The sequence below is a fragment of the Pistacia vera genome, unplaced genomic scaffold (genome assembly GCF_008641045.1).
Source record: "Pistacia vera cultivar Batoury unplaced genomic scaffold, PisVer_v2 Contig168, whole genome shotgun sequence".
In the NCBI taxonomy this organism is placed as follows: Eukaryota; Viridiplantae; Streptophyta; class Magnoliopsida; order Sapindales; family Anacardiaceae; genus Pistacia; species Pistacia vera.
The window spans coordinates 204,820-219,734 of NW_022195769.1; the positions used below are offsets into that span (position 1 = coordinate 204,820).

General features: G+C 35.2%; 2 protein-coding genes across 2 annotated transcripts; one reads left to right on the forward strand and one right to left on the reverse strand.

Moving 5' to 3' along the window:
• Window positions 1–231: 231 nt before the first annotated feature.
• On the reverse strand, window positions 232–1,170 carry LOC116125550 (putative fasciclin-like arabinogalactan protein 20). The gene has a single exon (XM_031411252.1). The coding sequence runs from the start codon at window positions 1,168–1,170 to the stop codon at window positions 232–234; it is 939 nt and encodes a 312-aa protein (XP_031267112.1).
• Window positions 1,171–5,696: 4,526 nt separating this feature from the next.
• On the forward strand, window positions 5,697–6,694 carry LOC116125552 (zinc finger MYM-type protein 1-like). Its single transcript, XM_031411253.1, has 3 exons — window positions 5,697–6,019; window positions 6,094–6,202; window positions 6,374–6,694. Exons 1-3 carry the CDS (start codon window positions 5,697–5,699, stop codon window positions 6,692–6,694), a joined length of 753 nt encoding a protein of 250 aa, XP_031267113.1.
• Window positions 6,695–14,915: the final 8,221 nt, after the last annotated feature.

A 14,915-nucleotide genomic window follows, 5' to 3' on the forward strand; every position in this document is an offset into this window, starting at 1 on the left:
AAACAGAATATATCAGATGAATGAAAGGTATTCAAGAACAATAATAAAAATGCAATCAGAATTTGTTTTCTTAAAACGTTTCCTCAAAATGTTGCCCAGAAATACCTCAATCGTCAGCATTAAAAAAAAAAAAAAAAACCCAGAATCTCAAAACAAAACTCCATAAAGAAAACATAGACAAGTATTGGAGATAGTAAGAACATAACAAGGGTCATGTTAACTATCACTAAACTAGAAGCCAAATATCCAAAGAACCAGAGAAGAAAAACCCACCAAAACCTTCAAGACCTCAAGATTCACCATTGATCTTCTTCTCTGAGCCGATGGTTTTGGTTTTGGCTCTGGCTGTGGCACTGCTGGTAAAACATCACCAATCCCAAGAACAGCAAGCCTCTCATCTGCATACACATCTTCAATAACAAGAACTTTATTGACCAACAAGCCCTCCTGATCCTGCCTCAATGTGACGGTAATTTTATACGCTTCCAAGAATGTGGGCACCGCCGCTGGATAATCCAAATCAATCAGAACCGACCACGGCATCTTGCATGGCACCACGTGCCGGAGAAAGACCGACGAATAATCACTGAAATTACTAAAATAACCCTCCATTTTCTCATCCGGAGGAGCTAACAGAGTCAGCAAAGTTGACTCCTTTGTCGTGCCCATTTGCAATTCAAGAAATGAAGCCATAATTGAGTACCCTTTCTCTTTCATTTTGTGAATAGCTTCATCGAAACTCATCGAGCCATCGCCGTCGTCTTCATCGTCATCACGTGCCGATGCTACACAATCAAGATTAGTCCTTGGAGAGGCACGAAAGTTTGGATCAAAGAACTTCTCAATCCCAAAGATTCTCAACCACCCGTCGTCGTATATCACTGAGCTGGCGTTAACCTTGACGCCATTAAGCAAAACGGAACCTTGATCACGAGAAGGCGGTGAAGTAACCAGGAGAGTGTGGGAAGGGGAGAAAGTTGGAATCTTGGAGTTAAAAGGGAGGGATCTGAGGGACTGGGAGGTCAAAGATTTGGGAGAAAAGTGAAATTTCAGGAGGGAAAGAGACGGTTGGCCAAATGAAGCGAAGGTGGAGTCGGAAGGGGTGAAGATGGTGAGGGATTCAGAGCGAGGGATCAAGTTCTTGGAGCCGAATTCAAGGGTGAGAGCCATCGAAAGGAAGCCGGAATTCGAGAGTATTTCGACGGCTTTGGAGATGGAATCATTGGGGAGACAGGAGGAGAAAGAAAGGAGAGAAAAGAAAATGAGGGAGATGAAGAGTTTGGGGGCCATTGATGACAATTCGAGGTCTTTCTCTGCAGCCTTCAGTTAGTTATAGTTGCAGAGAAGGAGTGAAAGACGTTGGTCGAGTTTTAGCGGGAAAGGTTTGACACGTGGCGAATTTGGTTTTCTTCATATTCAGACTAGGAAAAGTGGTTTGAATTCCGAAAATGCCCTTGATTATATTTTTATATCAATTAATGTGATTATTATGGTTTTTGTGTATCTAAATTCTTATGCATAGTGTAGTATGATTCATATATGAATTAAAATTTAGAAATCCATGATAATTAAAAACAATAAAATTTGATCAATTTAAGATAAATATAAGACAGGAGCATTAGAACTCATATAATATTACATTAATTAATTAAAGCTACATTCAAATAAATTCTAGACAAAAGAAAAGCCCTAATCCAAACCTTAAAAAAAATTCCAATAAGTTTAGTTTTATTAATAATCTTAAACTTTAATTAGCACCCATAAAAAATTTTATTCGTCATCCTTGTAGCAAAATCATCACTATTTCCACCACAAACATTATAACCATCAGGAGGGTTAGAATAATGAAATTGAGGATAATCATACTCTCCCAAACCAGGATAATTATTGTTTGAATCTTGGGAGTGATGTTGTAGAGTATTTGGTACCTCAGTATTTGATACTTCAGTATTTGGTACTTCAGTATTTGATACTTTAGTATTTGAGACTTCAGTATTTGGTACTTTAGTATTTGAGACTTCAGTATTTGGTACTTCAGTATTTGAGACCTCAGTCTTTGGTACTTTAGTATTTGATACCTCAGTATTTGAATTATTAGTCACAACTTCCTTCCTTTTATCGTCACGACTACGAGGACTTGCTGAAAGAAAATGAAGAAAAAAACAATCGTCAAGTGCTTGAAAATATAAAATAATTAGTTTTTAGGATTATCAATATGATTATTATCATTTTCCACAGCAAATAACAAAGAAATAGTAAATAGAAGCTCAGAAAATAATAACAAAGAAAAGCTCATGAAATTAAGTAAATAGAAGATGAATGGAGATGAGTTTCTTACAAAAACAAGCTCCCATCTCTCCTATAACAAGTTTAAGTTCTGAACAATGAAATAGTTTAAGCATAAACTCGTGTATTTATAGTCAGGTTTCGAAAATTTTATGAACGTAAATTTTTATGAATGCTTCAATTAATTAAATAGGAAATTAATTAACGTGCAATAAAGAGAAATAGGAAGATTAATATTTCATATTTGGACTTTTTAATATTGAAAATCCCTTTCTAAATTGGGATTTTGAAAGGGTCCTTGTAATTTGGTAATAAATCTTCTTAAAATTGGGAAAATATGATAATTTCCTATATAAGTTTGTCCTCTGAATTTGGTGAAATTGAAATTGAATATTGGCCGAGAAGAAACTTACTGAAAATTTATAATATATTTCCTTGATATTTGAATATTATTATTATTATTATTATTATTATTATTATTATGTCCGGATTAGCTTATACGCACCTCAACTAATCTCTTGAGACCCTAAAACTATTGGCCGGATAAAAGCTTTATTGACTATCATATTAGCAATCGAGAAACGACTCAAACTCAAGACTCTTGAGTAATACACCCAAGAGTCCCTATTAAACTGCTCGGCTACCCAGAGATAGTTATATTTGAATATTATTGTTATTTGATTGTGAAAACAAAATTGAATCTACTTTTCTTAATTAAGAGATTTTAAGACTTCCATTGTGGAAAAATACTTTAGCAAGTTCTTATTTCTTATAGATAAGGATTAAATTTATAGCACTAGATTAAACACGTCAATCTATTACAATCAAATGACATTGTAATAGTACAATAGACTATTAAAAAGAAAAGTAGCTAGATTTGTACATGCACAAAATGAAAAGTGCAGCACACCTTTTGGAGAGTGGAGATTCTCTGAATGTATTTATGTATAGAAATTGTGAGCCTTTATGGGAATTGGTTTCGTATGAGAATAGGGAAGTTCGAGGATATGGAAACAAGTCATTTAATAGGTTGCCACTTTTATTATCAAATATCAGTTAGGAAAATTTTCTTATGCAATGTGATGAAAATTTAACTTAAATTAAATAAATAAATAAATGAACGAGAAATTTTTGATAAAACAACACGTAAATCATGTTAAAACAAGCTCAAAATGACAGTGAACAAAAGCTATGGAGTGTGATGAAAGAAAACCGTAGAGAAGGAGCCGATGGGGAGGGGAGAAAACCTGAGAGAAGAAGCGAGTAGATAGAGAGGCTGTTGAAGCGGCTGCTAATTCTTGATCAGTTCTTGCAATGCGGAAGAAAAACCCTAGATTGGTAGGATTTTTGTACAGGTGGAGGAAACCCTAGATTGATAGGATTCTCCTTTTTTAATTTTCATACAGGCGGTGGAAGTTTAAAAGAGGGTTTTGCCCATATGGTTTATTTGTTCAATTGATTAGAAGTTTTTATACAAGAAGGAGTTTCGATGTGGTGTGATTGTACTCATAGTTGATGGAAGTGTACGCTTTTGATTTGGTATTTTCAGCCATTGGATTGTCTTACTCGGGCGGAGGGAGGGGGGTCAAGGAGGGCCAGATGACCCTCCTTGACTTTTAAAATTTTTTGCTTTGTTTTTACAAATTAACCCCTATATAAAATTAAAATACCAAAAAGCTACATTATATATTTATACCCAATAAATTATACTTTTTTGTTTTGGAGGCTGTGAAACTAAAAGTAAACCCTTCTTTCTCCTATTAAAAGTAAACCCATCATTCTCCTTCCCTCAGATGTCTCTTTCCCTCAGACGTCTTCTTCTTTTCAATAACTTATAAAGCCAATTCTTTTCCTTTAAGGCTTTATCTACACAAGTGTAATTTCTCCTCCTATCAAGCCAACAAGTCCCTTTTTTCTTCAATTTTTCAGGTAATACTTTTTATGTTTGTATTATTTTATTTTAAAAGTTTAAGATTAAATTATAAATTAGGATTTAGGAAGATGAAATTGTCATTGGGACCACAAATTGCATCCATTTTTTATTTATTTGTAATGATATATTGAAGTTAGAGAAAGTAAGAAGATAGTTTTTAAACTTATTTTGGAGTTGGCCTTGGAAACACAGTGTTTTACCCATTCCATATTGCCCTTTTTTTGTTTTTTGTATGGAGAAGATGAGTTCTTGGGACCACATTATTTTACTAATTTTTATCTTTATTATATAAAAGTGTTTGATTCAAATGAATTTTGGAGTTGGCTTTGGGACCACATTGTTTTACCATTATAGCCGAATTTGTGTTTTTTTTTATATGGAGAAGATGAGTTCTTGAGACCATATTGTTTTACCCATTTTTATCTTTGTTATATAAAAGTGTTTGATTCAAATGGATTTTGGAGTTGGCCAATGGTAATTTTGTGTTGTTTTTTTTATGGAAAAGATGGGTTCTTCATTCTTGGGACCACATTAGTTTACCCATTTTTATATTTGTTATAAAAAAGTGTTTGATTCAAATGAGAGTTGATTTTAATTGTTTTACAAGTGTTATGAAAAAGTGGGTTTAATTGTACAAGTGTTTGGTTATTTGAATAGATTTTTTACACCTATCAATTGAATTATAGCCAATGTATATAATGTAAGATATATTTAAAAAAAATTTTGCATTAAGATCTATTTCAATTCAATTTCTATTACTTTAATTAAATTTTGTTTAAAGTACTTACAAATTAGAAAAAGAAAGAGATAACTTGTGAGTTGTGATGTGTATGCATTGTTAGAATACTTTAACTTATTAGCTTTATAAATTTTTGTAGTAGTTGTAATTTCACTTATCTTAATAATTATTATTGTATACATAGATTATTGTTATTGTTTGGTTTTACTGAGTATACAGCTTATTTTGTTGCATTTTTCTCTACCAAGTAATAATATATTATTGTTTTGAAATAGTATGGAGAGATATTTCAAAAGAAAGTCAACAATGATCTTATCACTTGAACAAGAGGAAAATATTGGTGATTCAAGTAAAAATGTGGATGTTGATTTGCGAGATCTTCATACAGATCCAGGCTTAAGACCCTGAATTTTAGATTATGATCCTAATATTCAAGATCAAATTGGAAGAATATATTTAAAAAGGGGTCCTTGTCAACCTAAAGGCCATGAGTTTCCTTCTAGGTATTCTGGTGGATTTTCAAGACGTTTTGTTGTTTCTTGGTTTAGTGAATTTGAACAATGGTTGGAATATAGTATAGCCATAGATGTTGCGTTTTGTCTTTATTGCTATCTTTTTAAGCCAAAACGAAGGGGGTTGTGATCGCTTTGTTGGTCAAGGGTTTTCAAATTGGAAAAAGAAAGAAAAATTGAATATTCATGTTGGAGGTTCTAATAGTGTCATAAACAAGCTTGAAGAATGTGTGAAACATTATTGAATCAAGACCAGTATATTCGGACATTTTTTGATCGACATTCTTCTCAAGCACAAATAGAGTATCGAACTCGTTTAAATGCTACAACTGACTGTATTCGTTTTCTTCTAAGGCAAGAACTTGCATTTCGTGGTCATGATGAATCCTATGATTCAAGCAACCAAGGGAATTTTCTCGAGCTTCTACAATTTCTTGCTAATCATAATGAAGATTACAATGCTGTTGCTTTCAAGAATGCTCCTGATAATCTCAAATTGACATCACCTGAGATTCAAAAAGACATTGTAAGTGTTGCTTCAAATGAACCGTAAGTGTTATCATTAGAGATTTAGAAGATTCATTATTAGCTATAATGATTGATGAATCTCATGATATCTCTAGGAAGGAACAAATGGCTATTATCTTACGTTATGTTAACAAAAATGGACTTGTTGTTGAGCGTTTTCTAGGTGTTGAACACGTTACTAGTACCATAGCTCTCTCACTCAAGGCAACACTAGATAATTTCTTTTCAAGGCATGGGTTGAGTTTTTCTAGACTGTGAGGACAAGGTTATGATGCAGCTAGTAATATGCAAGAAGAATTTAATGGTTTGAAGACATTGGTTTTGAAAGAGAATAGATGCGCTTATTATATTCATTGTTTTGCCCATCAACTCTAGTTGGCTCTTGTGGCTTTGGCAAAGAACCATGATGATGTTAATGATCTTTTTAATATCATGGCGATTGTGGTTAATATTGTCGGTGCTTCATCAAAGCGTTGCGACCTTCTTAGAGATAACAAAGCTTGTAAAGTTATTGAAGCTCTTTCTAATGGTGAACTTTCAAGTGGAAAAGGTCTTAATCAAGAGACTAATCTACAACGTGCTAGTGATACGCATTGGGGCTCGCATTATGGTACATTAATGAGCATAATCTTGATGTTTTCATCCATTATCGATGTTCTTGAAATTGTGGCAAAAGATGGGTCATACTCTGAGTAAAGATTTCATGCAAAAAACATATTTAAATTGATGCAATCATTTGACTTTGTGTTTAGTCTATTTTTGATGAAAGATATACTTGGCTTTACAAATGAACTTTCTCAAGCACTACAAAGAAAAGATCAAGATATTGTAAATGCTATGAATTTGGTTGAATCATGTAAGCAAGCTTTACAATTGATGAGGGATAACGGATGAGAGACTTTATTAAGCAAAGTTTATTCTTTTTGTGCCAATCATGACATTGATGTTCCTAATATGGATGACAAGTTTTTTATTCAAGGGCGATCACAACGTAAGGCTCAAGGTATCACAAACGTGTATCATTACCACATTGAATTATTTTATAATGTCCTAGATATGTAGCTTCAAGAGTTGAAAAATCGATTCAATGAGGTAAACACTGAATTGCTTATCTGTTTGGCATATTTATGTCTAAATGAATCATTTGTTGCTTTTGATAAATAGAAATTGATATGCCTTGCCGAACTTTATCTTGATGATTTTTCTGACTTAGAACTCATGGCACTTGATTCTCAACTTGATGTTTGCATTTTTTATATGCACTCTAATGTCAAATTTATGGGATTGAAAGGGAATGGAGATCTGGCAAAAATGATGGTTGGAAGTAAGAAGGATAAAGTGTTTATTTGTTGATGAAATTAGCATTGATTCTACCCATTGCCACTGCTAGTGTACAGAGAGTATTTTCAACAATGAATTTTGTGAAGAATTATTTGCGAAATAGAATGAGTGATCAATGGTTGAATGATAGCTTAGTTGTGTATACAGAGAAAGATGTATTTGATAGTATTGATAATGAAGTTATTATACAATACTTTCAAAAGATGAAATCCCATCGAGGACAATTATAAATGTATTAGTTAATGAGAATTTTATAAATATAAAATTTATGCTTATGTTAATTTAAAATTGTATTGTTCTTTTAACTTTGACCGCCTATACATTATTTCTGGCTACGCCCCTAGTCTTACTTGTCTTCTTTGAGGTTGAATATTGACCCAATTCTTTTGGGTTGCAATTTATAATTGTTGCAAATTTAAATTAAATATTTAAGTGGATATAATCTAACTCACTGTAACTAAGATAGAACATTTAATGATTAAAAGGTAATTTAATTTTGTTGTTAATGTCTATCTATTCGTTGAGAAAAAAACATTATAATTAAAAAAATTATAATTAGAAACAATATAACAATAGAAAATTCGTCATTTTAGCACGTAAACTTGTCTTCAAATCAGCATCACTTCGTAATTACTTTATTATTCAACCTTAATAACTTGATTACTAAATACAATTTTGATGAGCTAGGGTTAGAATATGAGACCTTATAGATGGGTGGAGGAGACGTTACAGGTGACTCCCAAGGGTTGTCATCCATTTGTCTCTCACATTTCCTATCCATATGCACCTCTTTTATGTAATTCTCCACTTTTTCACTTGCCTTAGCTCGAGCCTTCAAGCTACTTGATGTTGTTGATGACGTTGAAAATGATCTCTTTTCCGATCGGGTCGAATCACTTTTCAAATCTATAATATTACCTAATCGATTAGCTTATCGAAACTCTAGATAATGCCAATAAAAATGAAAACAAAATTTTATAGTATTTAGTCCGTAAAATATTTAAAACACCATCTAATAAGATATGTACTTCAAATAAATACCAACTTTTACAGTAGAAACAAATTACTCAATATGCATAAAAGTTATGTTACCATTGGAATCAAATGAAGGAACAAATATGTATTTTGTGACATAGTAGATCTCCTCATTCTCATTGTTGATATTAATCACAAGAAAAATTAAGCAAATGACTAGGAAATGCCAGGTGTCTCATCCATGCGCCTATTACAAAATTATACACCACAAAATCTACAGTTAGACATCAACATGGTCAATTGCAAAAGAGCTATAGTTTCATAAATTAATGTTGCTAATATAGAGATTACGCAAGTGATTTCGTAAAATTCACAATAATACCTTGCATTACAACGAGTCTTAATATATTACAAGACTACAGCTAATTAAGGAATGTACAACCATAAACAGAGCTACAGCTATTTAAGGAATATACAATCAAAGAATATAGAGTTGCTATACAAAGGTATTGACAGAGAGGAAATCACCGATAAACGTGATTTATGTAGGTTCCCTTATATGACCCCTCAAAATGGACGTTCCATCAGCAACGTTGATTTTGCCACGTAACAAATTGAATCAAGATCGAGCAAGAGGCTTTGTCAGTAAATCAGCAAGTTGGTCATCCGTGTGAACATGGGCAACATGTAATTTTCCACGACTAACAAAGTCTTGAACAAAGTGAAGATCGATAGCAATATGTTTCATCCTAGAATGCATGACAGGGTTGAGACTAAGCTGGGTTGCGCCAACATTATCTCAGAGAAGTAGCGGTGGTTCACGTAACGTAAGCCCAAGTTCATCAAGAAGAGATTTTATCCAAGCTATAGCTGAAGCTGCAGTGGCCAATGCATGATACTCTGCTTCCATAGAAGAGCGAGCCACGACCTTCTGCTTCCTAGTGTGCTAGCTAACGGGATTATTGCCCAGAAAAATTATATAAGCCATGGTAGACTTACGATCATCAAGATCACCACCCCAGTCAGCATCGGAGAAGCCCTAAGCATTGGGTTTGATTGTCGATGCAGTAGGAGACCAAAGTGAATGGTCTGCTTGACATAGCGCAGGAGCCGTTTAACATGTTGCCAATGTGTGACTGTTGGTTTGTGCATGAACTGAGCAAATCGATTGACTGCAAAACCGAGGTCTGGGCGAGTAAGCGAGAGGTACTGAAGAGAGCCAATTATGCTTCTGTATTCAGTAGCATCACAGTTAGTAGAACCATCATCAAGCATGAGCTTAGCAGTCACAAACATGGGGGTTTGAACTTCCTTAGCACCAACCATCTTCAACCTGGTAAGGAGATCATGAATGTAACGGTTCTGAGAAAGAAATAGACCTTGCTGAACTGGAATAACTTCCACCCCGAGAAAATAATGCAGATCACTGAGTTCCTTCAAAGAAAACTTTTCACCTGGAGATTTGACAACATGCTGCAAGAACTAGCTATCATTACCGATGAGGATTAAATCATCAACGTACACCAGCACATATAGTAAAACTCCATCCTAATTGAAGATAAATAAGGAGCTGTCAGACTTGGAATTACAGAAACCCAACTCAAGAAAGCCGGAGCGCAATGCATTGGACCCGGCTCTAGGCGCCTGCTTGAGACCATAAATGGATTTCTGGAGAGAACAAACATGATAAGAGTGGGACTGATCGATGAAGCCTGTAGGTTGCTGCATAAATACTTGCTCAGTTAACTGACCATGAAGAAACACGTTATTGATGTCGATTTGCTTGAGGGGCCAATTGTTTGACAGGGCCAGTGAGAGAATGAACCGAATGGTGGTCAGTTTTATAACAGGGCTGAAAGTCTCAGCATAATCGACACATGGGCGTTGATTGAACCCCTTTGCTACAAGACATGCCTTAAACCGATCCATTGTACCATCTGGATAATGCTTAATCTAAAACACCCATTTACAGCCAATTAAATTGGAAGCTGAAGGCTTAGGAACCAGTTTCCAAGTACCATGTGAGACTAATACAGTAAATTCATCAGCCATGGCTTTACGCCACTTGGGGTCCTTGAGAGCTTGGGAGACACAAGTTGGTTCCAATGGTGGTGCAAAAGGATGCTTGGTAGCAACTGAGAGCTTAGGACAGAAAATATTATTCTGAGCCCGAGTGAACATGGGATGAGTGCAAGTAAGAGGTGCAGGTGCTATGGGCAGAGGCGACTCAGGGGAGGGTGGATTATTAGTAGGAGAAGATGAGACCATACCTGGTGTAGGAGACAAAGTCACGGTTGCCATGTCATCAGGCGCTATAGGTGTAACAGGGTGATCATCCAATGGAACCATGCAAACCAGAGGAACAGGAGTGGGATTGGAAGAAGGAGGACACGGTGTAGCAACTGTTGTAGGAATAGAGATAGTCGCTTTTGTGAAGGGAAAAATGTTTTCATCAAAAGTGACATGACGAGAGAGATAAATCTTACCCGTGTGAAGGTCCAGACATTGAAAAGCATGTTGAGAAAGGGAGTAACCGAGAAAAACACAAGGTTGGGACTTGGGTTGAAATTTATTTGCACGATAGGGAACATGCCAAGGGTAGCATTAACAGCCAAAGGTGCGCAACTTATGATAGTCGGGAACTCGTCCAAATAACACTTCAAAGGGACTTTGACGTAAGTGTAATTGAGTAGGAAGACGATTAATAAGGTAAACTACTGTGACCAAGGCATATGACCAATAAGTAGAAGGAGCCGAGGCATGATGTAAAAGGGTCATTCCCGTTTCAACGATATGGCGATGACGACGTTCGACAGTGCCATTTTGTTGGGTAGTATGCGGGGCTATTCACCACCGTTGTCGGAATAAAAATTTTTAATTTTTCTGGTGAATTAGTTTTCAACCATGGCAATAAATTATTCAAAAATAGAAGACACATCCGACTTATTACGCATAGGATAAAACCAACAATACTTTGTGAAATGATCAACAAGAAGTACATAATAGCGACAGCCATCAACAGAAGGAACTGGGGATGGTCCCCAAACATCGGCATATAAATATTCAAGAGGAGCATGGCTTGTAAGGGAAGTGACACTAAAGGGCAATCGATACAACTTATTACAATGACATGAAATACAGGACAATAAGGACTTAGAGGAGGACACAGGCAAGTTATAGCTACGGAGAATATATGATAAAAGCTTTGGAGCAAGGTGACCCAGTCGATGATGCCAACGATCAACTGAAGTATGGGTTCCAGCCAAAGTGACAGCATGAGCTTGAGGTGAGGACCAACATAGTTCCATAGGATAAACACCACCTTCACATCTACAGCGCATGAGCACCGTTCCCATTATCCAATCCTTCACAAGGTAAAAGGAGGGGTGAAATTCAACAATAACATTGTTATCATGAGTAAACTTGTGAACGGAGATTAAATTTTTGTGAATAAGAGGCACATGCAGAGTTTCTTTTAAAGTAAGAGAACGAGAAGGGAATGAAATGGTAGTGGAACTGATGTTAGCAACTTGCAAACCTATACCATCTCCAAGAACAACCTCATCTTGTCCATCATATTCAGAATGAATGGAGAGATTAGCCAAATCAGACGTAATGTTATGAGAAGCAGCGGAATCAAGAAGCCATTTGCCATTCGATGGAGCTGTAGAAGTAATATAGTTGGCAGCAAGTCGAGACTATAGTTTGACACAATTCTTTGTAGTGTGACCGGGGTGATCACAGATTTGGCACACAACAGAGGACTTCTTTGAAGGAGCTTTGTTGGAGAAATTTTGTTTGGGACGATTCTTGTTGTTTTTGAACCGAGGATTTGATGGCTTCCGTTGGGAGGAATTTGCAGTGACAACAAGGGTCGAAGAATTTCTGTCCATGCATTTGAGATAGTGTTCATGACCGAGTAACAGATCATGCAACTCTGCAAAAGACAAGGCAGTTTCTCTCGTACGGATGGGAGCCACCATATCTCGAAAATCAGAGCCAAGGCCATTAAGCACATATAACGTCAAATCATCATCTGAAACAGGTGCATCAATTAACGAAGTTCATCAGCAATTACCTTACCTGCATGAAGGAACTCAGACACCATGCGGGAACCCCTTTGAATAAGGGTAAGATCTTCCTTCAACTGCATGATCCGAGCCCGAGATCTGCCAGCAAACAAGCGGGCAAGATGTTGCCAGACATCGCGGCTTGTAGTTGCCATAGCAATAAGGGGCATAACTACTTCAGAAACTGAAGCAAAAATGGCATTCAGCAATAACTGATCCTGTCGGTACCAGTGCGCATAGAGTGCCACAGCAGAGGTAGAAGAATCCGCAGTAGGTGGAGGAGGACACCTAAGGGTGCCGTCCACATATTTCATTAGATCATATCCAATGAGAATGGTGAGGAAAGTTGCACGCCAGGAAGGATAATTTGAGGAAGTGAGTTTGTAGGGCAATTGGCTAGAAGTGTTGATCGTAACGAGAGGAACTGTAGACGCAGAGTTGGAGCCAGTGGGCTCTGGGGGAGGAGAGTTAACACCAGACGACATGGACTTGGAAGAGGTTTCTGATCTCGTGGGAGAAGAACACTCTGATACCATATAGAGATTACGCAAGTGATTTGGTAAAATTCACAATAATACTTTGCATTACAACGAGTCTTAATATATTACAAGACTACGGCTAATTAAGGAATGTACAACCATAAGCAGAGCTACAACTATTTAAGGAATATACAATCAAAGAATATAGAGTTGCTATACAAAGGTATTGACAGAGAGGAAATCACGGATAAACGTGATTTATGTATGTTCCCTTATAGCTAATTAGCTTCTTAAATTAATTAACTACCATAAAGCTTTAAAAAATTCTGTAATTATGGGCCAAACTGCAATCGATGTCGATGAACATAAAACCTTTGGAAGATTAATATAAATTATTTATTTATACCTGGCCAGCAATAAAGCAAAAGAGGACATATAAACACTACGAAACTTAACTTCACCCTTTCACTAGAAACCTGTTAAAAAAAAAAAAAAAAAAAAACAATGGGTACTTAATTAGCCAGAAAAGAAACTAATAGAAAATTAAACCCATGTTTGTTTCACTCTTTTCAATCATTTTTCTTTTATCATATTTGAATTAAAAAACAGAATATGTGTTTGTTTACTTATTGAGTATCATTATTTTGAAAATTAATCCGAATCAAATAAGATTTTTTCTATTGAAAATGAAAATTGAGTGGAACTTGTTTTCTATTATCTTATTCTAACATTTTTCTAAGTCTATTCAACTAAAAACAATTACATTTCACAATAAAAGTTCATAAATTAACAAAAACACCCCCACCCACCCAAGCCACTACCGCCCGCTAGCAAACATAGTTGCAGCTTCCACCAGAGGTCCTTGTCGACTATCGACATCGGAACAATGCATGACCGATTGGATGTGGCCAGATCTATGGTTAGAGATATGGTCGTTGACGACAACCATATCTCTAGTCATAGATATGTCCAGATTGGTGCACAACTTGTGAGATCCAGTCGATCGTGCGTTATTCCGGTGATTGCCGGCTGCTGACAGTGGCTTAGGTGAGTGGGGTTATTTTTGTTAATTTATAAAATTTTATTGTATGGTGTGTTTAGGTAAATTAACAAATGTAAGGGGTTAACAAATAATATAAATATTTTCAAAAAATGTACTAGACAACTATTCTAATTTTTATCCAACTTAGATTTTCAGATATTATATCAAATACATTCTCAGAATCTTATCCTATGTGATTTAATCTTATCCTATCCTTTCCTATCTTGATAGTTTTTTAGAATAACATTTTTCAAATGACCTACCAAATAGAATTTGTAGAGGATTTTGATCATTATGTTAACTTTCAAATCCATTGACTACTCATTTTGTTCTAAATCTTTTGATGATTGAACAAAATTTCTGATGATAGGGACGGAGAATTTGGTCCAAATATCTACATGATTGAATTATGTTAAGAATGGGCCATCCATGGTACAGGCCCAGTATACCGGGCCAATTTAAATTATTGGGTTTTTGTGTGACTAATCGTGTGGTAACTGTTATGTGTTGTCGACCACATAATCTACATAATCCTGAGGCCCAAGCCTAGAACCCATAGAGTACAGAGACCGAACTTGTCCAAAAGATTGTTAACAATTTTATTTGTTTCATGGAAAATAATTAATTCTTTTTAAATTGAAAAGCTTATTATAGCAATTTCTAAATGATCTTGAAATAAGTTACCAATAAATCAGATTTAAGTTTATTTTCTTTAAATGGTTTGTTAAATATTTATATGATATTAACATTTATATTTTTCTATAGAGTGAACTAAAATTCTATAGAAAAATTTATATGCATATATAATATATAATATGATACAAAATTTAAAAAAAAAAAAATGTTGGATCCTAAGTGAATGAAACTAGTTCAATTACCTTAATGTAGATCATTGAATGGTAAATTCATCAAACACGGGCCAATATTACAAAATTTCATTAAAAAAAAATAATTTTACAAGAATTTCTACTGCAGTTATAAAGGTCCGAATTTTACGAGAATGATATAAG

Coding starts and splice junctions, on each gene's coding strand:
- LOC116125550 (XM_031411252.1), bottom strand. CDS start 1,170: ATGGCTCTCACCCTTGAATTCGGCTCCAAGAACTTGATCCCTCGCTCT.
- LOC116125552 (XM_031411253.1), top strand. CDS start 5,697: ATGTGTGAAACATTATTGAATCAAGACCAGTATATTCGGACATTTTTT. Junction 6,020..6,093: donor AGTGTTGCTTCAAATGAACC/GTAAGTGTTATC, acceptor TGATATCTCTAG/GAAGGAACAAATGGCTATTA. Junction 6,203..6,373: donor CCATAGCTCTCTCACTCAAG/GCAACACTAGAT, acceptor CATCAACTCTAG/TTGGCTCTTGTGGCTTTGGC.